This window comes from Neoarius graeffei, chromosome 21, assembly GCF_027579695.1.
Source record: "Neoarius graeffei isolate fNeoGra1 chromosome 21, fNeoGra1.pri, whole genome shotgun sequence".
Taxonomy (NCBI): Eukaryota; Metazoa; Chordata; class Actinopteri; order Siluriformes; family Ariidae; genus Neoarius; species Neoarius graeffei.
The window spans coordinates 56,977,253-57,005,249 of NC_083589.1; the positions used below are offsets into that span (position 1 = coordinate 56,977,253).

At 41.3% G+C, this 27,997-nt stretch overlaps 1 protein-coding gene across 2 annotated transcripts in view; it reads left to right on the forward strand.

Annotated features, from left to right (window-relative positions):
* scube1 (signal peptide, CUB domain, EGF-like 1) overlaps positions 1-27,997 on the forward strand; it is a 217,979-nt gene that overhangs the window by 163,387 nt on the left and 26,595 nt on the right. For both annotated transcript variants that reach the window (XM_060903404.1, XM_060903403.1), the window contains 9 exons: positions 7,978-8,100; positions 9,620-9,736; positions 11,186-11,308; positions 11,426-11,545; positions 21,475-21,582; positions 23,699-23,815; positions 25,145-25,303; positions 25,605-25,808; positions 26,380-26,541. In XM_060903404.1, coding sequence (XP_060759387.1) covers positions 7,978-8,100; positions 9,620-9,736; positions 11,186-11,308; positions 11,426-11,545; positions 21,475-21,582; positions 23,699-23,815; positions 25,145-25,303; positions 25,605-25,808; positions 26,380-26,541 — 1,233 coding nt within the window. The remainder of the gene's footprint in view (positions 1-7,977; positions 8,101-9,619; positions 9,737-11,185; positions 11,309-11,425; positions 11,546-21,474; positions 21,583-23,698; positions 23,816-25,144; positions 25,304-25,604; positions 25,809-26,379; positions 26,542-27,997) is intronic.

Below are 27,997 nucleotides of genomic sequence, written 5' to 3' on the forward strand. Positions count from 1 at the left end.
CAACACAGAAAAGAGTCTGTTTTTACTGCTGACGGGAGAGCCCCTGAAGACGCAGTGGCTTAATTTTATTTACTTCAATAATACGTCGTCGAGTCTACCTAAGACGGTATATGTTTGTCGGAAGCATTTTCCTGAGGAATGTTTCCACAACTTGGGACAGTACAGGGCAGGTTTTGCACATCAACTGTCACTGAAGCCTGGGTCCGTACCAAGCATCCCTGCCGCATCAGCCACAAACACCGAACAAGTAAGTGTATAACTGGTCGTTTTGCCGTGTTTTAAAATCGGTGCGTTAGCCTAGCAATGGCTACATTAGCTGTGCAGCTAACCGCTTCCTGCAGTTAGCCAGGTAATCTGCGCTACAAAACTAAAGAGCATGCAGCATGCTCTGTTAAACTGAGTTTAGTCTGGAAATTGACTGTAACTTATGAGCTTATGTTTGACTATTGCTCCGCAATGCATGTCTTCTGTTGGATAAGCGATATGTTGCTGTAGTTGCTGCTTCTATCCTCTTTGGTTATGGAGTGCGTGTTCAAGCCTAGGGTATTATACGTTCGTAAACTACCACTCCGAACACTCTCACTCTCTGTTCTCTGTGTCACGTTGAGTTTACGAAAGGAGTCCGAGGGAGAACGGGGTTTTGTCTTAGCAGCGTGGCTACAGGCGCTGATAGCAGCGAGTATGTGTGTGTGCGCAGCTTGGTCAAGCCCCTCCCCCTCCCCCCATGGCCCGCCCCCACCCTCTACCCTTCCCCGCCTCCATGCTTCTCATTAGCAAAACGACGCACTGGGAAAAGCGCTGAAATGGGGCTTTCTCCCAGGAGGCTATATTTACGTGCCGAGGGTTCATTTCGAGAAAGGCTGCGGATATAACATCCGGAAGCCTCCACGAGCCCGTTTAAAGCATCAACAAACCACCATGCCATGGGACCTTTAATATTATTGTATGTCTTTGCGAGATAACTAATTATATAACTAGAAACGTGTATGAATCAACATGAGCTAGCGACTGAAACCCCAACAGCGTTTGGCTAAGTTAGCTCGCCAGCTAATGTTACTTTTCTTGATATACTTTTGATCATGGAGGTGGTGTTCACTTAACTGCAGTATAACCCCCTTGGTTAGCACAGTTTAAAAAAAATTCATGGAACATTTTTGGATTTCGTATCGTCGGCGGTGTGTGTGGGGTGGGTGTATTATAGTTGGGCAGTGGTCTCCTGGTCTTTCTCTCCTGGTCATGAACGTGCAGAGCTGGTGTTATTACGTGGCATAATCCCTTTATGAAGAAAGCAAATAAAACAGGCCATTTAATTTGCAGAAAAATAAACTGGCACGCTCGGCCCTGCATTTCTTCGAGATTAGCTTCCCTGAGGTGTGCTGCTGAGAACAATCTGTGAAAATGTTTCTACTGCTGGAAGCCGGATCATGACGCGCCATCACGGGTTATTTGTAAAGGTTTGTGTTTCCACTAACATATTACTTTTAATTGCTTTTTATGTTCAAATATTTGGAAAAACTACAAAGCGCCTCAGAGTCCAGCTGCTCCCTGGACCACGAAGGATCTGTATTCTTCTCACAAATGTTCTGTACACCACATGATGAACTACTAGATGTCGTTATTTTATCCCCCCCCCTTTTTATTCTCGTGCCTGTTTGTGTTCATGCCACCTCCATGTTGTTTTTGCAGTCACTTTCTCTGACTCCTGTTTTCTGATCAGTTCAAGATGTGGACATGGTTAATATATATTTATTTAAGCCTTTCGCTTTTTGAAGCCCATTAAAGATTATTATGTGGAAGATTACTAGCTCTTTGCCTCAGTTTAATCAGGCAGAGCAGGCAACGATGCTGTGTGGTAGTGTGTATGCTGAGTTATAGGAGAATACTGTAAATACTACGAGCTGCAGTAGTTGTGTGGTTTGGTGTACTGTTAAGCATAATGCAGCTCAGTGGCGGCGCTGGATCAGTTGGCACCCTGGGTAAAATCAGACTGTGGTGTCCTCCCAACCTCCTACCAGAAACATCCATCCATTATCCATAACCACTTATCCTGTGCAGGGTTGCGGGCAAACTGGAGCTTAGGATATGAATGAATACCAACAACACTAAAGGATTTATGCTGAAGCCCAGAAGAAGCTCAAGATACCCTCCTGAGTACATCACTGATCTAGACTTCGCAGATGACCAAGCCCTTCCGTCTAATACTGTGGCAAATGCACAATCCTTATTGTTGGCCCTCGAATCTGCTGCTGCCCATGTTGGTCTCTATTGTAATGATATCAAAACACTGTTCATTTCTACTGAATCTACTCCACGTATTGTTACCGTATCAGGGAATCCCATCAAGCACGTAGAAGACTTCAAGTATCTTGGTTCCTATATCATGAACTCAGAAAAGGATTTTCATATTTGTAGAACCCTAGCTTGGAGTGCATGCAACAAACTTGATAAGATCTGGAAATCAAATGTGCCAAGAGAACTGAAAATCAATCTTTTCTGAGTGACAGTTGAGCCCGTTCTTTTTTATGGATCTGAGACCTGGATACTGAACTCTCGATTGCACAAATGTTTGGATGGTTGCGATACTAACCTGCTGAGGAGGGTACAGAATCTCCCATGGCAGTCACATCAAACTCTAGAACAAGTTTACAGGAAAACCCCAAAGGTGAGCCTACGACTAACTGAATGTCGTACAAGATTCGCTGGACACTGCTACCATGTGAAGGATGAATTAGTATCTGATCTCCTTCTATAGAAAGCATCTACTAGCAGGAAGCTGACATACCCAGACATAATAGCACATGACACTGGTATAAGCAAGGAAGATCTTCCAACCTTGATGGCGGATAGAGACTGTTGGCACAAAGTTGTACTTGGAATCTCACCCAAGGGCGAGGGGTAAGTAAACTGGAGCCTATCCCAGCTGACTACAGGCAAGAGGTGGGGTACACCCTGGACAAGTTGCCAGATTATTGCAGGGCTGACACAAAGAGACAAACAACCATTCACACTCACATTCACATCTACAGTCAATTTGGAGCCACCAATTAGCCTAACTGCATGTCTTTGGACTGTGGGGGAAACCGGAACACCTGGACGAAACCCACACAGACACAGGGAGAACATGCAAACTCCACACAGAAAGGCTTGAACCCAGAACCTTCTTGCTGTGAGGTGACAGAGCTAACCACTACACCACTATGTCACCCCTGCCCCACGTTGATTTCACATGTATGACATTATTTTTCAAACTATATTAATTATTAATATTTAATTAGGTACATTTAATTATGAGAGCCTGGTAGACAGAAGCAGATTATTCTTCATCAGCAGGCTCAGAACATATTTGGGAAGAGTCTTGTATAGGCTTACTTGTGCAGTGTGAGGAAGACGTAGATGGTTTATCATCATGGCCAGGATCAGAGGGTGCTCCAAAATATTTAAGAAGTGCCCTCACTTTTTGAATCAAAGCCAGAAGGCCTGCGTGCGTCTGACGGTTAAATCAGTTACTCCTGGAACTAACTGTATTATGACATGATTAGTTATGCCATTATGAATAAATCAAGTTTCAGAAGGGGCGGAGGGTGTCCGGTTTGGTGGCATCAGGATCGCGTCTCTGCTTTTTGCGGATGATGTGGTCCTGTTGGCTTCATCAATCTGTGACCTCCAGCATGCGCTGGGATGGTTTGAGTGTGAAGCGGCTGGGATGAGGATCAAGCACCTCCAAGTCCATGGCCACGCTGCTCAGCCGGAAACAGGTGGAGTGCCTACTTCGGGTCAGGGGGGAGTTGCTACCTCAAGTGGAAGAGTTTAAGTATCTCAGGGTCTTGTTCACGAGTGAGGGTAAGGGGGAGTGGGAGTTGGACAGATGGCTCGGGGCAGCGTCAGCAGTGATGCGGACACTAAACTGGTCTGTTGTGATAAAGAGGGAGCTGAGCCAAAAGGCAAAGCTCTCAATTTACTGGTCCATCTACTTTCCCACCCTCACCTATGGTCACAAGCTGTGGGTAGTGATCAAAAGAATGAGATTGCGGATACAAGCAGTCGAAATGAGTTTTCTCTGCAGGGTGGCTGGGCTCTCCCTTAGAGACAGGGTCAGAAGCTTTATCATTCAGGAGAGACTCAGAGTAGAACCGCTGTTCCTCCACATTGAAAGGAGTCAGTTGAGGTGGTTCGGGCACCTTGTTAGGATGCCCCCTGGATGCCTCCCAGGGGAGGTTCTCTGGGCATGCCCCACCAGGAGGAGACCCCGGGGCAGACCCAGGACATGCTGTAGAGATTACATCTCTCGACTGTCCTGGTAATGCTTCGGTATTCCCCCGGAAAAGCTGGTGGAGGTGGCTGGGGAGAGGGAAGTCTGGGCTGCTCTGCTTAGGCTGCTACCCCATGCAACCCGGACCCGGATAAGCAGCAGAAAATGGATGGATGGATGGATCAAGTTTCAGAATGAAAACCCTACATCCTTGTCAAAATTTAGAGGAAACACCCAAAATACAGACCTTATTGCAAAACATAACCGGCTGTGCTGTTTATACCTTAGCATTAGATTTGTTTACTTTTAACATTTGAAATGACATAGTACATTTACATAGCCTACTTTTATCTTTAAAGGTGACCTATTATACCCCTTTTCTTCAAGTTGACATGGTTTGTTGAGATCTTAATGAAATGTCTGTGACAGGCTTTGGTCAAAATACCACAAGGATAAATCCCCACAGCTCCCTTCTCCACCTGTCTAAACAGCCCTGTTCAAAACAGCTGATTTGAGTCTCTGTTCCTTTACATGATAACGAGACCATCAGTGATGGTGTAGCTCACTCCGGCCCCATGAGAAATCAAATCTGGGGTAGAAGTTATATGTACCCTAGGTACACCTACCTTCGTGCCAGAAAGAATCAAAATCAGTGGTGAAGAACTGAGGGAGAAGAAGCGATTTTTGTGAAATGTGGACGATGATGGACAGACGATGGACAACACATGATGGCATAAGCTTATTTCCTGGCAGCCGGATGAGCTAATAAGCCACTGATTGCCCCTCCCCCCACTTCCACCAATTGCCTAATTAAATAGATAATAATTAATATAACTTGAAAAATAATGTTATACGTGTTTCTGGTGGCATGGCATGGTGGTGTAGTGGTTAGCACAGTCGCCTCACAGTAAGAAGGTCCTGGGTTCGAGCCCAGTGTCCGACAAGGGCCTTTCTGTGCGGAGTTTGCATGTTCTCCCCGTGTCTGTGTGGGTTTCCTCCGGGTGCTCCGGTTTCCCCCACAGTCCAAAGACATGCAGGTTAGGTTAACTGGTGACTCTAAATTGACCGTAGGTGTGAATGGTTGTTTGTCTCTATGTGTCAGCCCTGTGATGATCTGGTGACTTGTCCAGTGTGTACCCCGCTTCTCGCCCATAGTCAGCTGGGATAGGCTCCAGCTTGCTCATGACCCTGTACAGGATAAGTGGTTACGGATAATGGAAGGATGGAACTTACCGGCATAAAAAGATATAGGAGTCGTCTCTCTTTTTCTTGGCTCCACTGCCGGAGACGCCGCCATCTTTGTTGAAAGTTTCAGAAGCACACAGGTGGTCATGTGATTCGCCGCTAGCACTCTGATTGGATGATCTTAATAATAAAAAGTTGCCCGAAATGATCAAAATTGTTCAGATAGAAATTATGTTGCCCAATCTTAGTGGGAAAGTGTCCAAGCGCAATTGCCTAGCAACACTGCCCAAAAAATTATCCCGTGTATCATCAGCTTTAGTCTTCACCCTCCTGGGTTGGAGCTGGTGTATGATGGGGAGAGCCGGCTGGAGATTGGGAGTCAACAGGTGACCAAACTGGGGACAAAATGGGGAGAAAACCAGTTGGCCAGATAAAAATGATAAGAATCGCTTTATAGTTTTATGCAAATCCTTAAAATATGTATTTAAAAAATCTTTCATGAATGAATGACCTTTCATGGTCTTGTCTTATCTCGGAATGTATTTGGTCTGGGATATTTTTAGGCTCTTTGGAGTCTGGTGTTTTAATTTCTGTGTAAAATCTGGCGTGATTATACTTTCTGTTTTCTTATGCGATTATAATCTGTTTTAAAAGCATTTCACCTCACCGCACACACACACACACACACACATTACCTCACCGCTTCCTGCTGTTATACAGAACAGCAGATAGACAATATAGAGGAAAAGCACAGCTTGTAAACATTTTCATGGCAACTATAATATATTTTGTCTTTTTTTTTTTAGCTCTAGTGAACATTTATATAAAAGTTTCCTGGTGTATGAGGTAATTTATATGTTTATATAATCACTGCAAGTGAGGCCTTAAATCAGATTCAAAGCAACAACAACAAAAAAAGTGTGAACTTGGGGGCACCTGAAGACGTGAGGACACCCTGAGATGGTTGTAGAACGAAATTCAACCTGAAGAGTCAGTTTGCTTTTGAAGCTAGCGCAGGAGATGTTTCACGGCCATCGTGTCACATTATTTCACGGTAATGTCAGAATGATGTGATTCGACAGGTTTCAGTGATGAGACACTGAACTTTACATGTACACACACACACGCGCACACACACACACACACACACACACACACACACGCACACACACACACGTCTCACTATCCTTGTGAGGACCTTTCATTGACATAATTATTACTGCAGTTAATTAGTGCTGTGCCTGCACCTAACCCTAACCCTAACCTCAGTAATGAAAAGGAAACTTTTTGGCACTTTATTTATTTATTTGTTTTGTTTTTATTTTGGTTTAAAAAGCACAACAGTAATTTCCTTATGGGGACCATCCAGATGTCCCCAAAAGGTCTAAATTGTCGGATTTTACTATCCTTGTAGGGACATTTGGTCCTCAGTTGTATATAAACACACACACACACACACACACACACACACACAAACACAGAGGTTCTTCTTTAACCAAGAGTTGTACTTGAAAAGAAGGACCTGATTGAGAACAGGCAGGTTGATATACACTACCGTTCAAAAGTTTGGGGTCACCCAGACAATTTTGTGTTTTCCATGAAAAGTCACACTTTTATTTACCACCATAAGTTGTAAAATGAATAGAAAATATAGTCAAGACATTTTTCTGGCCATTTTGAGCATTTAATCGACCCCACAAATGTGATGCTCCAGAAACTCAATCTGCTCAAAGGAAGGTCAGTTTTATAGCTTCTCTAAAGAGCTCAACTGTTTTCAGCTGTGCTAACATGATTGTACAAGGGTTTTCTAATCATCCATTAGCCTTCTGAGGCAATGAGCAAACACATTGTACCATTAGAACACTGGAGTGAGAGTTGCTGGAAATGGGCCTCTATACACCTATGGAGATATTGCACCAAAAACCAGACATTTGCAGCTAGAATAGTCATTTACCACATTAGCAATGTATAGAGTGGATTTCTGATTAGTTTAAAGTGATCTGCATTGAAAAGAACAGTGCTTTTCTTTCAAAAATAAGGACATTTCAAAGTGACCCCAAACTTTTGAACGGTAGTGTGTGTGTGTGTGTGTATATATATATATATATATATATATATATATATATATATATATATATATATATATATATATATATATATAAATAAATGTGTGTGTGAGGATGTGCGTGACTAACAACAGTGATCCACACTCAGTTGTTATGTGCAGAACCATGTGGAAACTTTCCTTACTGTTTTACTTCAGGTAATATTTCTGTGTCTATTTAAAACTCACTGCAGAGGAAAGCTCAAACACACACACACACACACAAAGTGTAAAAGTCCGACCCATTTGACTGGTTTTACTCTTTATTGGGCTGTGGACAGCTTTCCAGCGCTGGCTCTGATGTTTAGGATCTTTTCCTTTGGGAGTGTGAAACTGATCATATTCTTCAGTCTGTGTATTATTTATTTGTATTATTATTATTATTATTATTATTATTACATCAGTGTTAATTGTGTTTTTGTTGTTTGTTCACACACAGACATAGATGAGTGTCTGGAGAATAATGGAGGCTGTGATCACTTGTGTAGAAACACGGTGGGCAGCTTCGAGTGCAGCTGTCGCAAAGGCCACAAACTCCTCACCAACGAACGCACGTGTCAAGGTAAGTGATGCTCACGCCACAGAGCGGACATCACAGCTGCTGCCTCCATGTGGTCACGGTGTGGCAGTGCAATTTGTTCTATCACTGATAATGATGGTGTGTGGATGTGGTGTTATACATTACATTGCAGGCATTTGTAGCAGACGCTGTTATCCAGAGCGACTTATAACGTACCCAGAGCAGCCTGGAGAGCAGTAGGGGTTAGGTGCCTTGATTAAGGACTCTTCAGCCATTCTTACCAGTTCAGGGAATCGAACTAGCAACCTTTTGGTCTCAAAGCTGCTTCTCTAACCATTAGGTCATGAATTATAGCTGAAATAGCTCCAAACAGCTGGCGCTGAGGGTTCAACAATCAAATAAAGACACAAAGATACTCGTGGCACATTGTGCAAACGTAATATTTGTGATCAATAGAATTAAATTGCGTTTAGTTATAATCTTGGTTTAATGACATTTTAATTGTTTTTTAATTTGATATGTCATATATAAGACCTCCTTGATGTAATGATATATATTCGATATTCACCTATTATAGTAGTTTGTTTTTTATGTTTTTAATTTAGATCTTTTATTAGTTCGAGCGTATTTGCTATGCGTCTTTGACTCATTGTACATTTCGATGATCGATAAATCTATGATTGAATGATAAATAAAATGAAATGACATCATAAGACAATAAAACATGGACTGAATAACACAGTGATGCACAAAGTGATTTTTTTTTTTGACTTACTACTACCCAATCATTAGTATGTAACTTAAATTGGTAAATAGTTTGTAACTTCTCTGGTATGTAAAAATTCACTCAGTATGGTTTTTATTTTTCCACTGATGGTAAAGCTAGTTTATTCTTTATTTGTTCCTGCATTTTGAATCTTTACTGGGATCGTTGGTTTAGTTTCATGTTTATCAGTTGTATTGTATTGGTTTACTCTAGTTCTGATTTGCATGGGATTTTTCCCTGAATAAATTCTATCTATCTATCTATCTATCTATCTATCTATCTATCTATCTATCTATCTATCTATCTATCTATCTATCTATCTATCTATCTATCTATCTATCTACAGCTTCTTTTTTCATGTGAAGTAAACTTTTCATGATTTATAGTAATTCACTTTGTCATTAGTAATTGTACATGATTTTTCATATTGAACTTATTAATCACATTTTAATTTGATTTTTTCAAGATTTTAGTATAAAAATGAAAAGATCTTTATTATTATGGTTATTGTACTTGTTGCTGTTGTTGTTGTCCTCATTACGATCGTATGTATTAGTATTTTTTAATTATCTTTTATTTTATTTAATTTAATTTAATTTTTTTTTTGACTAATCCTAGCTAAAGTTTGGAAAATGACGAGTTAAAGTCCACTCTAACAGTGATATCGTCGCCTCTGTGTCCGCTGAGGAGGCGGAGCCATGGGCAGGGGTCAGACAGCCCTGAGTCTGTGAAAGTGCTTCAGCAGAAGTGTCTCATGTGGAATGTTATGGGGTTTTATTTTTGTCTCCACTTCAGACGTCGACGAGTGCTCATTTGAGAGGACGTGCGATCACATCTGCATCAACTATGAAGGAAGTTTTGAGTGTGTGTGCCAGAAGGGCTATACTCTCTATGGCCTCACACACTGTGGAGGTTTGTAGACACACACACACACACACACACACACACACACACACACACACACACACACACACACTCTGTTTATTGAGGTAACCAATGAGATTTAGAGGATGACTGATGACAGCCGCTCAGAGTGGCTGCTCATGAATAAACGAATAAAGCTAATAGAAATGTTTATTATGTTTTGCTGCGTAGGTGAGTTTTGGAATCTCTGAAATAACTTTTTTTTACTTATTTCTTGGAATATTAAGGGTTAATATTAACCTGCCTGTCTTGCTATTCTTGTTATTTTATACTCTGCTAAGGTTTATTAGTGATGCAGTGCCGAGTTGTCTTTGTTACTTTCAAATTCTGTTTTTTGATCATGATGATCTTATTGACCTCTGACCTATAGTTGTCATGACTGAACATGAGCTCATAGATAGATAGATAGATAGATAGATAGATAGATAGATAGATAGATAGATAGACAAACCTCTAGACATAGATAGATAGATAGATAGATAGATAGATAGATAGATAGATAGATAGATAGATAGATAGATAGATAAGCAAACCTCTAGACACAGATAGATAGATAGACCCCTAGACACAGAGAGAAATCGATAGATAGATAGATAGATAGATAGATAGATAGATAGATAGATAGATAGATAGATAGATAGATAGATAGATTAGAGAAATCGATAGATAGATAGATAGATAGATAGATAGATAGATAGATAGATAAGCAAACCTCTAGACACAGATAGATAGATAGACCCCTAGACACAGAGAGAAATCGATAGATAGATAGATAGATAGATAGATAGATAGATAGATAGAGATGAACCTCTAGACACAGATAGATAGATAGACCCCTAGACAGAGAGAAATCGACCGATAGATAGATAGATAGATAGATAGATAGATAGATAGATAGATAGATAGATAAGCAAACCTCTAGACATAGATAGATAGATAGATAGATAGATAGATAGATAGATAGATAGATAGATAGATAGATAGATAAGCGAACCTCTAGACACAGATAGATAGACCTCTAGACACAGAGAGAGATAGATAGATAGATAGATAGATAGATAGATAGATAGATAGATAGATAGATAGATAGATAGATAGATAGATAAGCGAACCTCTAGACACAGATAGATAGACCTCTAGACACAGAGATAGATAGATAGATAGATAGATAGATAGATAGATAGATAGATAGATAGATAGATAAATAGATAGATAGATAGATAGATAGATAGATAGATAGATAGATAGATAAGCGAACCTCTAGACACAGATAGATAGACCTCTAGACACAGAGATAGACAGATAGATAGATAGATAGATAGATAGATAGATAGATAGATAGATAGATAGAGTATATATTTTAGTAACATGCTCCTGTGTGTGTGTGTGTGTGTGTGTGTGTGTGTGTGTGTGTGTGTGTGTGTGTGTGTGTTGCAGATATTGATGAGTGCAGTATCAATAACGGACGCTGTGAGTATGGCTGTGTGAACACACAGGGAGGTTATGAGTGTGTGTGTCCTCCTGGAAAGAAGCTCCACTGGAATAAGAAAGACTGTGTTGGTAAGTGTTCAAATTCCTCTTTATACACACGTTTCTTCAACCATCCTGTGCACATTTATACACATGCATGTGTGTGTTTGGTGTTTCCATGGTGATGTGACCCCATGTGACCATCAGAGGCGGTGAACTGTCTGCCCAATGGCAAGCCGGTGCCCCGCGCTCTGCTCAGCTGCACTAAGACGGCCGGAGTGGAGACGTGTTCTCTGTCCTGTCCATCAAACACCCTCTTCCAGGCAGGTCAGTGTCTCAGCTCAGCTCATATCACATCCCAGTGTGGTTAAGGGACGTGTAATTACTTCATATTCACATCTGAAACTGTACTAAAGTCACGGTTCTTTACTTGTATCTACCCTCCAAAAAAAGTTGCGGGATGTCATTAGGAAGCTCACAGTAGAGACAAATCAAGGAACGACAGCGTTATGTAAGGAATAAAACATGTAGTGTTATTCTCTCCAGCGCTTTGCTGTTTCTGCAGTTTGCATTTCCCAGCATGTTCTATTCCTCTTGCAAGTTGCCATCAATTACATTTTTTTATTCATCAAAGATTAGCACATCATGCATTTTATCCCTTTATAGTTATGTTTACTGTTGTGGAATGATCTGGTAACAAGTCACTTCCTGTTATCCTAAACAGCCATTCCTTCACCAGACTCTTTTTCCTCTCTTTCTTTTGAAGTTAGACAAAAAAAAGCAGCTTGTTGTCGAGAAACTGGAATGCCCAAATCCCTCTGTCCTGTCCGTATTGGGAAATGTAAAGTTACAGCTTTAACTCTGACTGTTACAAAGCGCTGACACTGGAGACTCCTTCGGAAAATGCGAAATAAATGTTTCCTTACAGAGAACCTCAGCATGTCACCTACTGCCAAACAAGTCCATGTGAGTTAGTTACTAATACTTACAACCCCAATTCCAAAAAAGTTGGGACACTGTCTCATCTCATCTCATTGTCTCTAGCCGCTTTATCCTGTTCTACAGGGTCGCAGGCAAGCTGGAGCCTATCCCAGCTGACTACGGGCGAAAGGCGGGGTACACCCTGGACAAGTCGCCAGGTCATCACAGGGCTGACACATAGACACAGACAACCATTCACACTCACATTCACACCTACGGTCAATTTAGAGTCACCAGTTAACCTAACCTGCATGTCTTTGGACTGTGGGGGAAACCGGAGCACCCGGAGGAAACCCACGCGGACACGGGGAGAACATGCAAACTCTGCACAGAAAGGCCCTCGCCGGCCACGGGGCTCGAACCCGGACCTTCTTGCTGTGAGGCGACAGCGCTAACCACTACACCACCGTGCCGCCCTTGGGACACTGTGTAAAACATAAATAAAAACGGAATGTGAAGATTTGCAAATCATGGAAACCCTACATTTCATTGAAAGTAGTTCAAAAACAACATATCAAATGTTTAAACTGAGAAATTTTATTGTTTTTTTTTTTCAATTTGATGTCAGCAACACATTTCAGAAAAGTTGGGACAGGGGCATGTTTACCACTGCGTTTATGCAAGTTTATGAAGTTTATGGAACTGCTGGATCGTGTATTCAGTCAGGAGCGCCCCAAGGCTGTGTGTGAGCCAAGAGGGAAACCATGATGATGATGACTGAACACCTCTGGGATGCCGACAGTTTCCCGTCAGTACCCATTAGCCAACATCAGTACCCAACCTCACTAACCTCGTGGCTAAGTGGAGAAATCCCCACAGCTACGCTCCAAAATTTAGTAGAAAGCCTTTCCAGAAGAGTTGAAGTTATTATAATGGCGGCAGGGGGGGGGACCAAGTTCACGTTAATTAATACCCATGGTTTTGGAATGGACATACAGTATATACATGTGATGGTTGGGTGTCCACATACTTTTGGCAAGCATCCTTTGAACAAGCCCAATTTTCTCCTTCTGGCTTTTATAATATTTACATTTTTAATAGACTTTCATTATTGTATATTAAAATGTTGTCAGTGACCACATGGGACGCAATCTATGTTCTCTACTGACATCTGGTGGCATTGGCGAGTCATTACAGTTTAGAAGCAACAACACTATCACGGACCGTAAGATACTCTTAGACTACGTTCACACTGCAAGGCTTAATGCTCAATTCCGATTTTTTTGTGAAATCCGATTTTTTTGTGAGGTCGTTCACATTAACAAATATATGCGACTTGTATGTGATCCTCAGTATGAACGAAAAGCGACCTAAAAGTGTTCCGCATGCGCATTGCAGGATACGACGACGTCACACGCAGTGAGCATGGCCAGTGTTTACGGAAGTAAAACCGCCCGGTTGCGGTATGACTCATCCAATCTAGCTTGAATAGCTGTATCCCCCCAAATGGAAATCAGCTCCCTAACCTCTGCGTCCTTCCATTGAGAAGATTCAGAACCTTCACAGCCCGAAGCGTCCCTCACATTGATGTCATGCGCAGGGGCGCAGATACGTTTTTTGAACTGGGGGGGACAAAAAACTGGGGGGGACAAAGCTGCCAGCAAACCAACCCCAACCCCGATATGCCTGTCAAACTTGTTGTGGGTTACCATAGCAACCAAGCTCGAGCTCGCAACCTGTGCAGTCTGCGCAGCTCAACCAACCGAATATCAGTCTTTGTTTTGTTTTATGTGAGTTGTTGCAACTATGTATACACTGCTGTGCACCTCAATAAACCGAATGGTAATTAGTCTTTTGATTTTTCCGTGAGGTTTGCCTTATGCAAAGAAAGACAGCGAGGTGAATTTAAATCTGGGTGGGACGAGTCCCACCCTCTATCTGCGCCCGTGATTATGCGCCATATTGTTGTAACTTTTTTTGAGAGACCCGCCGCCTACTTCAGCGCAGAATAGTGACGTTTGTGGCTTGTTGATGACGTGTAAGTCGGATGAATGCGACCTGGCGGTTCAGACTGAAGTCGCATATGAAAAGAGCGGATAGGAATCGGAATTAGGACCACATATCCAAACGGCCTGGGTCGGATTTGAAAAAATCGGATCTGTGTCGTTCATATTGTCAATAAAAGATCGGATACAGGTCACATATGGGCGAAAAGATCGGATTTGAGTCACTTCAGCCTGCAGTGTGAACGTAGTGCTCTCAGTAGTAGACTCTTTTCAGTCAGATGAAATCTGAAGTTTATGGTGTTTAAAAGTGTGGAAAATTTAAATATAAGACAAGATCACAACTTTCTTATGTCACGACCTCCTTCTACACAGCAAGGATCAGTGATAGTTATGATTGGTCATTTCCTTTCTTAAGCCGGGTCGACACTGTATGAATTTTGAACTGACTTTGCGCTCGCTGGATGAAAATCACACATAAAAGAAGTCGTTGGTTGTGAGCATCGCTGCTACCATGCTGGATTCAAAGCTACCCATAGGTGGCGACATAGAATTCTTACATCACTCAAAGACATTAGTGACAATAGCGAAATGTTAAAAAAACAAACATGCTAATGTTAATGTACAGAAAAATATCTTTAAGTCCTTCAAACTCTGTTTATGCAAGCCTGTTTTGTACACGAGCTCAGGTCACTCTAATTGATGACGTTAAAATTAGAACATAGTAATTTTCTTTTATCGCAAGTCTGTCCATCTATCCATCCATTATCTGTAGCCGCTTATCCTGTACCGGGTCGCAGGCAAACTGGAGCCTATCCCAGCTGACTATGGGTGAGAGGCAGGGTACACCCTGGACAAGTCGCCAGGTTATCGCAAGGCTAACACACAGACAAACAACCATTCACACTCACATTCACACCGACAGTCAATTTACAGCCACCAATTATCCTAACCTGCATGCCTTTGGACTGTGGGGGAAACTGGAGCACCCAGAGGAAACCCACGGGGAGAACATGCAAACTCCACACAGAAAGGCCCCATTGGCCACTGGGCTCGAACCCGGACCTACTTGCTGTGAGGCGACAGTGCTAACCACTACACCACTGTGCTGCCTTGCAAGTCTGTCGTTAAAGGATATTCTTCATATTTAACAGTTATTCCATGAAATCGAGTCGTACATGAGCTGATAGCTGATGAGGCGCGTAGCACCGAGTTGTCTATAGAGGATGTGCAGTCACGTGACCCGTCCGTGTTTACTCCGCCATATTGGACGGCTTCACGATTGTTTACCTTGCGCAAGCGTAATGGATCCAGGGAGTAATCCCCAAGAAAATTCGGAAAATACCCCATCTACATCGCGCGATAACTTGTCTAAGTTTGTTCAGCATCTTGAAGGTGATGTGAGGCAGCGTTACGTGGAAAAGTGTTCCAGGTTGGGGATTGCAGATCCGTACAACTTGCCGCAATCCTTGTTCAGGGAAATTCGGAGCTGCGGTGCCGGCGATTCGCCCGATCTGGCCTACCGCGACATTTACAATTTTCTTGTTAATCGTGAATCGTGTTACACTGGCAAAGCCCTCAAAGCTTACAAGAGCCTGGAAGCTTATAAATATTTTGTTGCGGGATGGGTATCCCAACTATACCTCTGGAAGGTTCCGAAGAAGAAAGTCTACTTGATAACCTCGCGGGTAAGTGGCATTAAGACGTTTATCATAAAGAGACTATGCAGGACGTTTTATTGTAAGAATGTTCGAAATCTAAACTCAGTTCCAGATAATGACAGGGTTGTAAATATGTACGTTTTTGTCTGAAAAAAATATCACAAATCACCGACTATGCAGTTATCATTCAATCCGAAAATCAACTTAACAGATGTACTAGGAGTATTGAATTAGAAGATTACACCTACCTGATATGAAGTGTTCACTACAAATTCGGCTGGTAGAACTGGGGTTCCAGTTTTCTCTTCGCACAGCGGACACCCATTTTGCGCGTCTCTCCTCGTCTGCGGGGAATCTATAAAATGACACGCCCTCCTTTTGGCCCTGTCTATTGGTACAACCAAATGCTGAACAAGATATAACCATTCTCGAAAGATCTACTCCCACACACTTGATAATTAGAACGGGTTCGTCTAAGTTCTATGCGCGGCCATGCCGTCCAAGATGGCAGATAAACAAATATCACGTGACCTTGTGATGTCACGTGCACGCTCTCTATAATCCATGTACGACAAGGTTGAGTGGAATAACTGTTTTATTCTATCCACATTCACTGGATTTTGAGAAACGGAGCATTTTTATTTTTTGCAAATTCGAAAAATAAAAACTTTGTACAAAACGTCCGACAAAATCATTTCCGCTTAGAACATAAACAAACCGGCGAAACGACAGGAGCAATTTGTGAAAAATGCGACAATAATAATTCTTGAGAAATAAAAAAAGATATGGTCTTACTATCAAATACTTTTAATTCCATATTTTGTTGCTTTTTTGTATTTTGGGGGGTTTTGTTTTCAAGTAGTTTTATTTCGTCTTCGGCTGTTTCAGCAACACACGTCGCCATTTTCTTTTCTTTTTTTGGCACAACTTAAAGGTGCATTTGCGCCACCGACTGGGCTGGAGTGTGGAACAGGAACTCTTGGGGGTTAAAAAAACCAACAACAACAACAACCCAAAACTATATTCTTTTAGCTATTTCTGTTTCTTTTAAATACTTGACAACAAAATGATATATCTAACTTTATGCGCGCTGTCATTTTGTTTTTCTCTACTCACAGTATATGATCTGATTGGCTACTCTACTACTAGGCTATCAGAGCGTGCAATTGCTCATATCTAGTGAATGTGGATGGATAGAATATAATCTGATATCATATGGAGAACACGCTATTGGGCAGTCTGTGAGGAAATTCGGCCAAGATTATTATGTATCATCTCATACAATGGGTTAAGTAATAATCTTAACCCTTTGATGCAAAACATATGCACACCCCTTCTAATGCACAACATGGGTCAAAAATGACCCGCATTCATTTTCCAGGTTATTTCATGCTGACTGAGTTTTTCTTTGCTCTATCTTTTGAAATCAATTTATTTTATGATTGAATATTCCAAGTATTCTTTAAATATCTTGTTTTTAATTACCACAAATCATTAATTAAATTTTTTCTTTCCTACTTTATGAACAAAAATACTTTTTATATTCCTACACATGGGTCATCCAAGTGTGATTTAAAATTAAATGTCTTAATACTATAATAATAATTTGTTTCAAGTAATTACTTTAGCAGTGAATGGGGCCAGTTATTTATTTATTAACTATGTAGTTAGCCAAGCCAACTACAATAAAATTAGCTAACTAAAGTAGAATATGTCGACAGCTCGGTAGCTAATAGTAATTACTTGTAACTTTCTGACAAGTAATCTACTCACTCTCAAGGGAACCTAAACATCATCAATTTTTTTCTAAGGTAATGTTAGAACAATTGAAAAACATTCCTTCCATGTATTAGATGGGCAAAGGGCGCTGTGCTGAGCTGTGAAATGTCTGACACAAGCACAATTTACAGTTCCCACCAAACGCTGGAGTAAATGCATGCGGGTCGGTTCTGACCCATGTGTGTAAACTTGATGTAGAATTACAAAAGCTGTGCTTGTTCATAAATTAAGAAAGGAAAAATAAAAATGATGATTTGCGCTAAACAAAAACAAGATATTTACTGCATATTTGGAAAAGTAAATGACGAAATGAATTTATTTCAAAAGTATATCATAGAAACACTCAGCCATACATGAAATAACCTGGAAAATGAATGCAGGTCGTTTTTGACCCATGTTGTGCATTAGAAGGGTAGTGATACAAAAAGGGTTTTTATTCAGAAAGTAAGAAAGGAAAAAATAAAATAAGGATGCATGATGATCAAAAACAAGCTAATTGAGGAATACCTTGAATACTGAATGATGGAATTAATTTATTGCAAAGATATAGAAGATAAAAACTCAGCCGGGTCACTTTTGACCCATGTTTTGCATCAAAGGGTTAAAAGACACTCAACTCGCATAGCGTAAAAAAACGGACTTTCATCAGATAATAACTAGAAATCTTATTTTCAAGACTTGGTATGTGGAAATTAATTCTTACCTGGAGTACTAAGGTATAGTACGTATATTAAATTGGCAGGTTTTTTCCAAGGCTCTTTGTTTGTTGTTGGTATCAGAAGCGTAAAGGATCAAATTTAAGCTAAGCTAATAATAATACATCAGTTTGAGAAATTTTCTGATTATTCTGAGATACTAAGCCAATTTTAACAATTTTTTTCTCACTATTTCGACATGATAAAAGGTTGAAACTTGTCTTCAGCTGGTGAAAATGAGCGTTTGTAAATTTAGTCCGTATCCATCGGTTGTATTAATTTGCACGCTCTTTCTGGCTGCAGGTGCTGGATTGATGAATCTGTTTGCAGAAACACTTTCCTGAGTAGAAATTGCATATTTGTTAAAGCAAATGTACGAACCAGACCAGATGTTTTGGGCATTTGAAAGGGACAGTCCTCAGTAGACTTTATCGTATCAAGTTTGCACATTTTTTAGTGAATCCAATACTTAGGATCCAAGTATTTTTGCAGTAGTCAAAAACACTAAAGATTTTTCGAAGAGAAAATAGTCAAACTTTTATTTCACATGAAAGCACGTTGGAATGTGTTCTTATTCCTACCCGGGGAAGATCAACTGACTTTGCGCTGAAAGGTAGCATTGTGGGACGCCGTTTTTGTTTTCGCAGAACTGAAGTGTGATCCACAGCCCAGGAGCAATTACACTCTGAAACACGGTGCTGTTCCGGCTGTGTGTCTGCTGAGTTTTAAATAAACGCCCGCTGCGTTTGGGTTGGCCGAGGCTCACACTAGGCTGCTGGACAGGTCTTGAAAACAACGTGAAATATTTGTTTTTATATGTTTCTGGAGATAGAGAAGGTGAGAACAGTGAGGCTTTCAGCAGCAAAGTCACTGAGTCACCTGTGTCTTTATGTAGTCAGTGAAAGTCATTTCGTGTGTGTGTGTGTGTGTGTAGCACTTTGAGAACAGGTATAGAAAATGTTCTGCGTATACATGTGTATGTGTGTGTGTATTGGGAGTGAAAGAGTGTGTTAATTGTCTCTTTGGCTTCATATGGCGAGCACATGAGGCGTATAAAACCTGCTTTAATCCCGGCTGTGTAGAGTGAAGCCAAAAGAAATACTCGGGCTGCCATTGGACGATTTGTGGCCAGGCGAACCACAGGCTCCTGGCTCCTTCCACAAGCTCACAGGACTCGACGCTCTGATAGCCAACACTTACTGATACACACACACACACACACACACACCCCTCACTAGTTTTATTATAATGCTTGCTGCAGCGTTTTTCTTTTTAAATTTTGCTTCATATAAATATTCTTTTCAAGCCTTCAGAACAAATTAGGTTTTTTTTCTTAAATGTGCAATCTTTCTTTCTTTCTTTCTTTCTTTCTTTCTTTCTTTCTTTCTTTCTGTCTGTCTGTCTTTATATTTCTTTCTTTCTTTCTTTCTTTCTTTCTTTCTTTCTTTCTTTCTTTCTGTCTTTATATTTATTTATTTCTGTTTCTTTCTTTCTTTCTTTCTTTCTTTCTTTCTGTCTGTCTGTCTGTCTGTCTGTCTTTATTTATATTTATTTATCTTTCTTTCTTTCTTTCTTTCTTTCTTTCTTTCTTTCTTTCTTTCTGTCTGTCTGTCTGTCTCTGTCTGTATTTATATTTATTTATTTCTGTCTCTTTCTTTCTTTCTTTCTTTCTTTCTTTCTTTCTTTCTTTCTTTCTTTCTTTCTTTCTTTCTGTCTGTCTTTATATTTCTTTCTTTCTTTCTTTCTTTCTTTCTTTCTTTCTTTCTTTCTTTCTTTCTTTCTTTCTGTCTGTCTTTATATTTATTTATTTCTGTCTCCTTTCTTTCTTTCTTTCTTTCTTTCTTTCTTTCTTTCTTTCTGTCTGTCTGTCTGTCTGTCTGTCTGTCTGTCAGTCTGTCTTTATTTATATTTATTTATTTTTCTTTCTTTCTTTCTTTCTTTCTTTCTTTCTTTCTTTCTTTCTTTCTTTCTTTCTTTCTTTCTTTCTGTCTTTATATTTATTTATTTCTGTTCTTTCTTTCTTTCTTTCTTTCTTTCTTTCTTTCTTTCTTTCTTTCTGTCTGTCTGTCTGTCTGTCTGTCTGTCTTTATATTTATTTATTTCTGTCTCTTTCTTTCTGTCTGTCTTTCTTTCTTTCTGTCTGTCTGTCTGTCTGTCTTTATTTATATTTATTTATTTTTCTTTCTTTCTTTCTTTCTTTCTGTCTGTCTGTCTGTCTGTCTGTCTGTCTTTATATTTATTTATTTCTGTCTCTTTCTTTGTCTGTCTTTCTTTCTTTCTGTCTGTCTGTCTGTCTTTATTTATATTTATTTATTTCTCCTTTCTTTCTTTCTTTCTTTCTTTCTTTCTTTCTTTCTTTCTTTCTTTCTTTCTTTCTTTCTTTCTTTCTTTCTTTCTTTCTTTCTGTCTTTCTTTCTGTCTGTCTGTCTGTCTGTCTGTCTGTCTTTATATTTATTTATTTCTGTCTCTTTCTGTCTGTCTGTCTTTCTTTCTTTCTGTCTGTCTGTCTGTCTTTATTTATATTTATTTATTTTTCTTTCTTTCTTTCTGTCTGTCTGTCTGTCTGTCTGTCTTTATTTATATTTATTTATTTCTCCTTTCTTTCTTTCTTTCTTTCTTTCTTTCTTTCTTTCTTTCTTTCTTTCTTTCTTTCTTTCTTTCAGTGTAATCCCGCTTCACTGGAATATGGATAGGGAATAGCCATCATTTCATTTCCTTTCATTCCTTTCCTTTTCTCTTCTTACTGCATTTCTATTTTCCTTTTATCTCTCTTCTTCTTTTCTCCATTCCTGTTTTTTTTCCTTTCCTTTCCTTTTTTCTTTCCTTATCCTGTCTGCCTTTTTCTTTTTTGCACCTTTCTTCTCCACTGTTTTTTCTTTCCTCTCCCGTGGTTCCCTTTCCTTTTCTATCCTGTTCTTTCCTTTCTTTTATTTTTCTTCTTTTTTCTCATCTATTTTCCTTTCCTTTTTTGCTCATGTCTTTCCTTTCCTTTCCTTTCTTTCTTTGGCTAACGTCAATCTGACTGCCAAGAGAGAGAGAATTCTCCGTCTTCCTGCTAGAGAGTGTTGTGGCATTATTGGCGTTCCAGATTGTCTGTAATGACAGCGACAGGGTGAACTCTCAGTCCACTCCGGAGCTTGGTCTCATTCATTCTGCAGCTTTATAATCGAATGCATTTGTGTTTTCTTTGTGTGCAGACTCGGAGAACAGTTACACTCTGAGCTGTGGAGTATCAATTCAACCAGGCAAAGCGGTACCAAAGAACATCACCACCTCCTCCAGCTCCACTCTACAGAGCTGTACCAGTAACTGATCCTTTCATTCAACATTTCCTCCTTTCCTTCCTGCTAGATTTCCCTTTGTACACTGCATTTCTTAGCATTCTTGATCCGACTTTGGCAGTATTTAGTATTTATGTGAGAGTGATACCTTGCGATCCAGAGTGTACACCCCTGTCTTCCCAGGATAGGCTCCTTTTGTGGGAGGAGCCACAATAAACCATGTGAATGAATTAGTTGGGGTTGAGGGGTTGAGATTAAGTCAAGACCAAAGCAGGGTGAGACTGAGACAAGACCAGGACTCTGAGGGGGTGAGATCAAGTCAAGACCAAGATCAAAGCAGGGTGAGACCGAGTCAAGACCAGGACTCTGAGGGGTTGAGATCAAGTCAAGACCAAGACTAGAGCAGGGCAAGACAAAGTCAAGACCAAGACTTTGAGGGGTTGAGATCAAGTCAAGACCAAAGCAGGGTGAGACTGAGACAAGACCAGGACTCTGAGGGGGTGAGATCAAGTCAAGACCAAGACTAGAGCAGGGCGAGACCAAGTCAAGACCAGGACTTTGATGGGTTGAGATCAAGTCAAGACCAAGACTAGAGCAGGGCAAGACCAAGTCAAGACCAGGACTTTGATGGGTTGAGATCAAGTCAAGACCAAGACTAGAGCAGGGCAAGACCAAGTCAAGACCAGGACTTTGAGGGGCTGAGATCAAGTCAAGACCAAGACTAGAGCAGGGCGAGACCAAGTCAAGACCAGGACTTTGAGGAGTTGAGATCAAGTCAAGACCAAGACCAAAGCAGGGTGAGACTGAGTCAAGACCAGGACTCTGAGGCGTTGAGATCAAGTCAAGACCAAGACTAGAGCAGGGCAAGACCAAGTCAAGACCAGGACTTTGAGGGGCTGAGATCAAGTCAAGACCAAGACTAGAGCAGGGCGTGACCAAGTCAAGACCAGGACTTTGAGGAGTTGAGATCAAGTCAAGACCAAGACCAAAGCAGGGTGAGACTGAGTCAAGACCAGGACTCTGAGTGGTTGAGATCAAGTCAAGACCAAGACCAAGGCAGGGCAAGACTGAGTCAAAGACCAGGACCAGCCCAGTGGGTGTGAAGGGGGCAGGGGAGGGGTGACAGCTGTTAACAGGAAGAAAATTTTCAAATTCGCAATGAGTCACGTTATTGGTTGCCTTTGCAGGAAATTTTTACCTCTAATCACAGTCATGATGTTAACAAATATGTCAGACAATGTGCAGGCAATTTAATTAAATCCCTGCAGTTGTGGTCTTGAAATAAAATCCTGAGTCTCTGTCTGAGACTGAGACAAGACCAAGTTAAAATGCACTGGATTGTACTTCAACACTAGAATGGATATTGCAAATCTGTCCCTGAGAGACGCAAATTTCATGCCAATGGATAAGGATCATGTGATCAACCGTCCCAAATACTGCACTGAACCTGAGCGAAACTGAGATACTGTAGATGTTTTATGGACCAATGCTGTCTCTGCACTCTGGTTGATAAATAAAAAAAAATAAAATAAAAAATTGACTGGAATGTTTCTAATAATTTTAGTTACATAATATTTGCTCCTTTTCCTCTCAAATTTGTTTAAAGAACAAAAAAAAATCTAAAACTGCTGTGCAAGTTTGAACTCTTATGAACTCTTCTATGACCTTCTGTTTCACTGGTTGTTGAATTTTAGATTTCCCATTGGGATGTGTTTTGTACATTTTGGACAGTAACCCAGTGTTCAGACAAACAGATGCGCACACACACACACACACACACACACACACACACACAGGGCTCTTGATGTTGGATGACAGTATTGTGGCTGCTGTCTCTCCGCTGACAGATACAGTATGAAATGTACAACCTGCTTTCGACCTCAGTTGTCCCGCAGTTCCCGTAAAATTCACATCACTCTGTGTGTGTGTGTGTGTGTGTGTGTGTGTGTTTTCTGTAAGGGAGAAAGGCATGTGCTCCTGTCCTAAAGAGACTGTCCTCAAACCACCTCATATTATGTTTGCAGCAATATGGAACACGCTTGTGAAATCCTAGAGCCTGTGAATAATTTCATATTTCACTGAAGTTTGTGTGAGATGGTGGGAATGATGGTGTAAGATGTGTGTTTGTCGTGTCCCTCAGAGGCACTGGCGCAGCCCGTTAAACAGAAGGCACGGTTCAAGATCAAGGATGCGAAGTGCCACCTGAGACCACGCAACAAAGAGAAGCATCGAGACGGAGCCAGGCAGGGACTGCAAGGTGAGACGTCCAAATAACACGACACACACGTCTTTTTACTTTCGTCCAGATCCAGAGTGTAATCACGCCTCACTGGAATACGGATCGGGAATAGCCATCGTTTCATTTCCTTTCATTCCTTTCCTTTTCTCTCCTTAATGTATTTTTATTTTCCTTTCATCTCTTTTCTTCTTTAATATATTTCTTCTTTAATACATTCCTGTGTTTTCTTTTCCTTTCCTTTTTATTTTTCCCTATCCTATCTGCCTTTTTCTTTTTTTGCTCCTTTCTTTTACACTGTATTCTTTTCTTTCCTCTCCAATACGTGCCTTTCCTTTCTATCCTTTCTCTCCCATTCTTTCTTTCTTTGATTTCTCTTCTTTTTTCTCATCTATTTTCCTTTCCTTTCCTTGCTGCTTTTCTCCTTTCTCTCCTCCACTCTATTCCTGTCCTCTTCTCTGCAATTTCTCTTTCATTTCTACCCTCTTCTGTTATTTCCTTTCTGCTTCTATTTTTCCTTTTTCTCTTCTGCTCTGCTATCTTCTCTTCTCCTCTGCTCTGCTATCTTCTCTCTCTTCTGTTCTCTTCTCTTCTGCTCTGCTATCTTCTCTTCTCTTCTGCTCTGCTATCTTCTCTTCTGCTCTGCTATCTTCTCTTCTGCTCTGCTATCTTCTCTTCTGCTATCTTCTCTTCTGCTCTGCTATCTTCTCTTCTCTTCTGCTCTGCTATCTTCTCTTCTGCTCTGCTATCTTCTCTTCTCTTCTGCTCTGCTATCTTCTCTTCTCTTCTCTTCTCTTCTCTTCTCTTCTCTTCTCTTCTCTTCTCTTCTCTTCTCTTCTCTTCTCTTTTCTTCTCTTCTCTTCTCTTCTCTTCTGCTCTGCTATCTTCTCTTCTCTTCTGCTCTGCTATCTTCTCTTCTGCTCTGCTATCTTCTCTTCTGCTCTGCTATCTTCTCTTCTCTTCTGCTATCTTCTCTTCTGCTCTGCTATCTTCTCTTCTCTTCTGCTCTGCTATCTTCTCTTCTGCTCTGCTATCTTCTCTTCTCTTCTGCTCTGCTATCTTCTCTTCTCTTCTCTTCTCTTCTCTTCTCTTCTCTTCTGCTCTGCTATCTTCTCTTCTCTTCTGCTCTGCTATCTTCTCTTCTCTTCTGCTCTGCTATCTTCTCTTCTCTTCTCTTCTGCTCTGCTATCTTCTCTTCTCTTCTGCTCTGCTATCTTCTCTTCTCTTCTGCTCTGCTATCTCTTCTTCTCTTCTGCTCTGCTCTGCTATCTTCTCTTCTCTTCTCTTCTCTTCTCTTCTCTTCTCTTCTCTTCTCTTCTCTTCTCTTCTCTTCTCTTCTCTTCTCCTCAGGAGCTCAGTTTCCCTGTACTGATGACTGCCAGGTGACGTTTGTAAATCTGAAGTGTGAATCTTCTAAAAAGCGCCGTCGTGGCCGAAAGTCTCCGACTAAAGAGGTTTCACACATCACTGCTGAGTTTGAGATGGAAATGAAGGAGGAGGAAGCCTCAGGTAGGTGTGTGTGTGTGTGGGGGGGACATCTTAACTTTTCACCAGCTCTCAGATAAACCTGATATTAGTGATTAAATTTTGGCCCAAGTGCAAAGATTAAATATAAAATGATCATTTTGTGACCATGTGGTAACCTGTAATTACAAAAAGGGGCGGGGCTAAAATAAATACATTATTCTCATTTAGAAGTCACAGGTGAACTGTTGGTTATTTGTTTGTTACGAATAAAATAATTGCACCTGAATGAAAGTAAAGCTCTAAAGTGAAATGGAATAAGAGTATGTAATGTTTTGTGCGGCAGACTCGTGCAATGTGGACTGCGTGCGAGAGAAGATGAAGCAGAGGCTGCAGAACACACTGCGCACCCTGAGGAAGTCCATCATTAAGCAGCAGTTCTATATCCAGTTCTCGGGCTCGGCGTACGAGGTGGCGCAACGTGCCGTCCGTCCACCAGAGACAGAGGAGAGCTGTAGCACGGGTCAGGTCCTCACCAAGGGGAAGTGCGGTAGGCGTTCTAGGAAATGAAGCCTGGCTCTGTGTCTGGAAAGTGCTTTAGTAATCAAAGTTTTGTAGGTGGGGCGGCACGGTGGTGTAGTGGTTAGCGCTGTCGCCTCACAGCAAGAAGGTCCGGGTTCGAGCCCCGTGGCCAGCGAGGGCCTTTCTGTGCGGAGTTTGCATGCTCTCCCCGTGTCCGCGTGGGTTTCCTCCGGGTGCTCCGGTTTCCCCCACAGTCCAAAGACATGCAGGTTAGGTTAACTGGTGACTCTAAATTGACCGTAGGTGTGAATGTGAGTGTGAATGGTTGTCTGTGTCTATGTGTCAGCCCTGTGATGACCTGGCGACTTGTCCAGGGTGTACCCCGCCTTTCACCCATAGTCAGCTGGGATAGGCTCCAGCTTGCCTGCGACCCTGTAGAACAGGATAAAGCAGCTAGAGATAATGAGATGAGATGAGTTTTGTAGTTTTACAGATTTCCATCAAGCACCATAAAGCACTCTTTGGTTTGTCTCATGTGAACTGACTGATAGATATCCGGCTGGTTTGTGGATCTTATCACTGTACTCTGTGTCTCCCAGTCAGCTGTGGTGTCGGGACGTTCTACAGCGGCGAGCAAGACAGGTGTGTCCAGTGTCCACCTGGAACCTATCAGGACATGGAGGGTCAGCTGTCCTGTGAGCCGTGTCCCGCTGCCGAAACCCAGAGCATTACAGGGGCCAAGAACGTCTCTGAGTGTGGAGGTGTGTGTGTCGAATCAATGAGTGCCATTCTAATGCTAATACAGTGGATATAAAAAGTCTACACACCCCGTTAAAATGATCGGTTTTTCTGATGTAAAAAAATGAGACCATGATAAATAATTTCAAAACTTTTCCCACCGTGAATGTGACCTACCTATAACTTGTACAGTTCGATTGAAAAACAAACAAATCTGTTTGGGGGAAAAACATAAAAAATAAAAAATGTACCCTAAGCTGGTTGCATAAGTGTGCACACCCTTAAACTAAGGGTGTATTCAGACCAGGATAGTTCGATAGTTCACTTGCTTTGGTCCGAACCAAATGTTTTTTTTATTTTTTCATTTTGGTGCGGTTCGCTTTCACACTGTACATTTTAGTAAGCGGACCAAAATCTGTCAACAAAGCCACGCGCCCTGAGGCCGTTCAGCTATTGGTCAGAGACGACACGCGCACAAAGCGTTAAGTTCAAAAGTAGTCATGGAGGCTTTCCGTGCTGTTATTCTTTTTAATGTCATCAAAGCTATATGTTTTTTCCAGTTTTTACTGTTTTCACAATTGTGCGATTACTATGCTGTTGTACAAGTAATTTATCAACGACGACTTCAAAGGGCAAGGCGGCTACGGAGGATAGCGCTGATGAGCGCACATCATGTTGTGACAGTTCTGGCTCTTCACGCAAGACGGAGGAGGTATGTGTCGGGATATTCGCCTTATCCATCGTAATAGATGAATTTATTTTTTGCGTCGCTAGTACCGCCACTTTTTGAAAGAATGTCCCTGATTTTAATGTAGGTCTGACGGAGTTTCTTCACTTTCAGCCGACATTGTTCTGGGGAGCGAGTGAACCCCTTCTCCTTCATTTTCTCACTGAATACAGCAAACACGTCGGCATTTTTGTGTGTTCTCTCCAAAAGCTCAGATATGTGGACATCTGCCCATATATCCACAAGGGTACGCGTTTCTTCCTCGGCCCACGTTTGCCCCCTACTCATTTTTTGTACTCTGTAGTCTAGCCTACCACTGGTCTGAATGACTGAACGACTGTTGTAAGGTTCCCTTGACAACCGAAACAGTGTTTGCACTTTGCGGTGGAGTGTCAAGACTCTGTTTCCCATAACGCTCGACAAACGACGGAAGCTCCCGAGGTACAAAAAAGCAAAACTGTCAGATTAGGTCCGGTCTGCTTTCACACCTCCAAAAGGTCCGCACCAGAGTTCCTTTGGTCCGGACCGAGTCCGACCTTGCAGCTCGGTCCGCTTGTTTGGTCCGGACCAGAGTTCGGTGGTTTGTATTCAGACCAACCCAAAAGGTCCGGACCAAGGGAAATTTGGTTCATTTGGTCATTTGGTCCGGACCAAACAACGTAGGTGTGAATACACCCTAATACTTTGTTGAAGCACCTTTTGATTTAATTACAGCATTCAGTCTTTTTGGGTTCACACCTGCCGCCAATTAA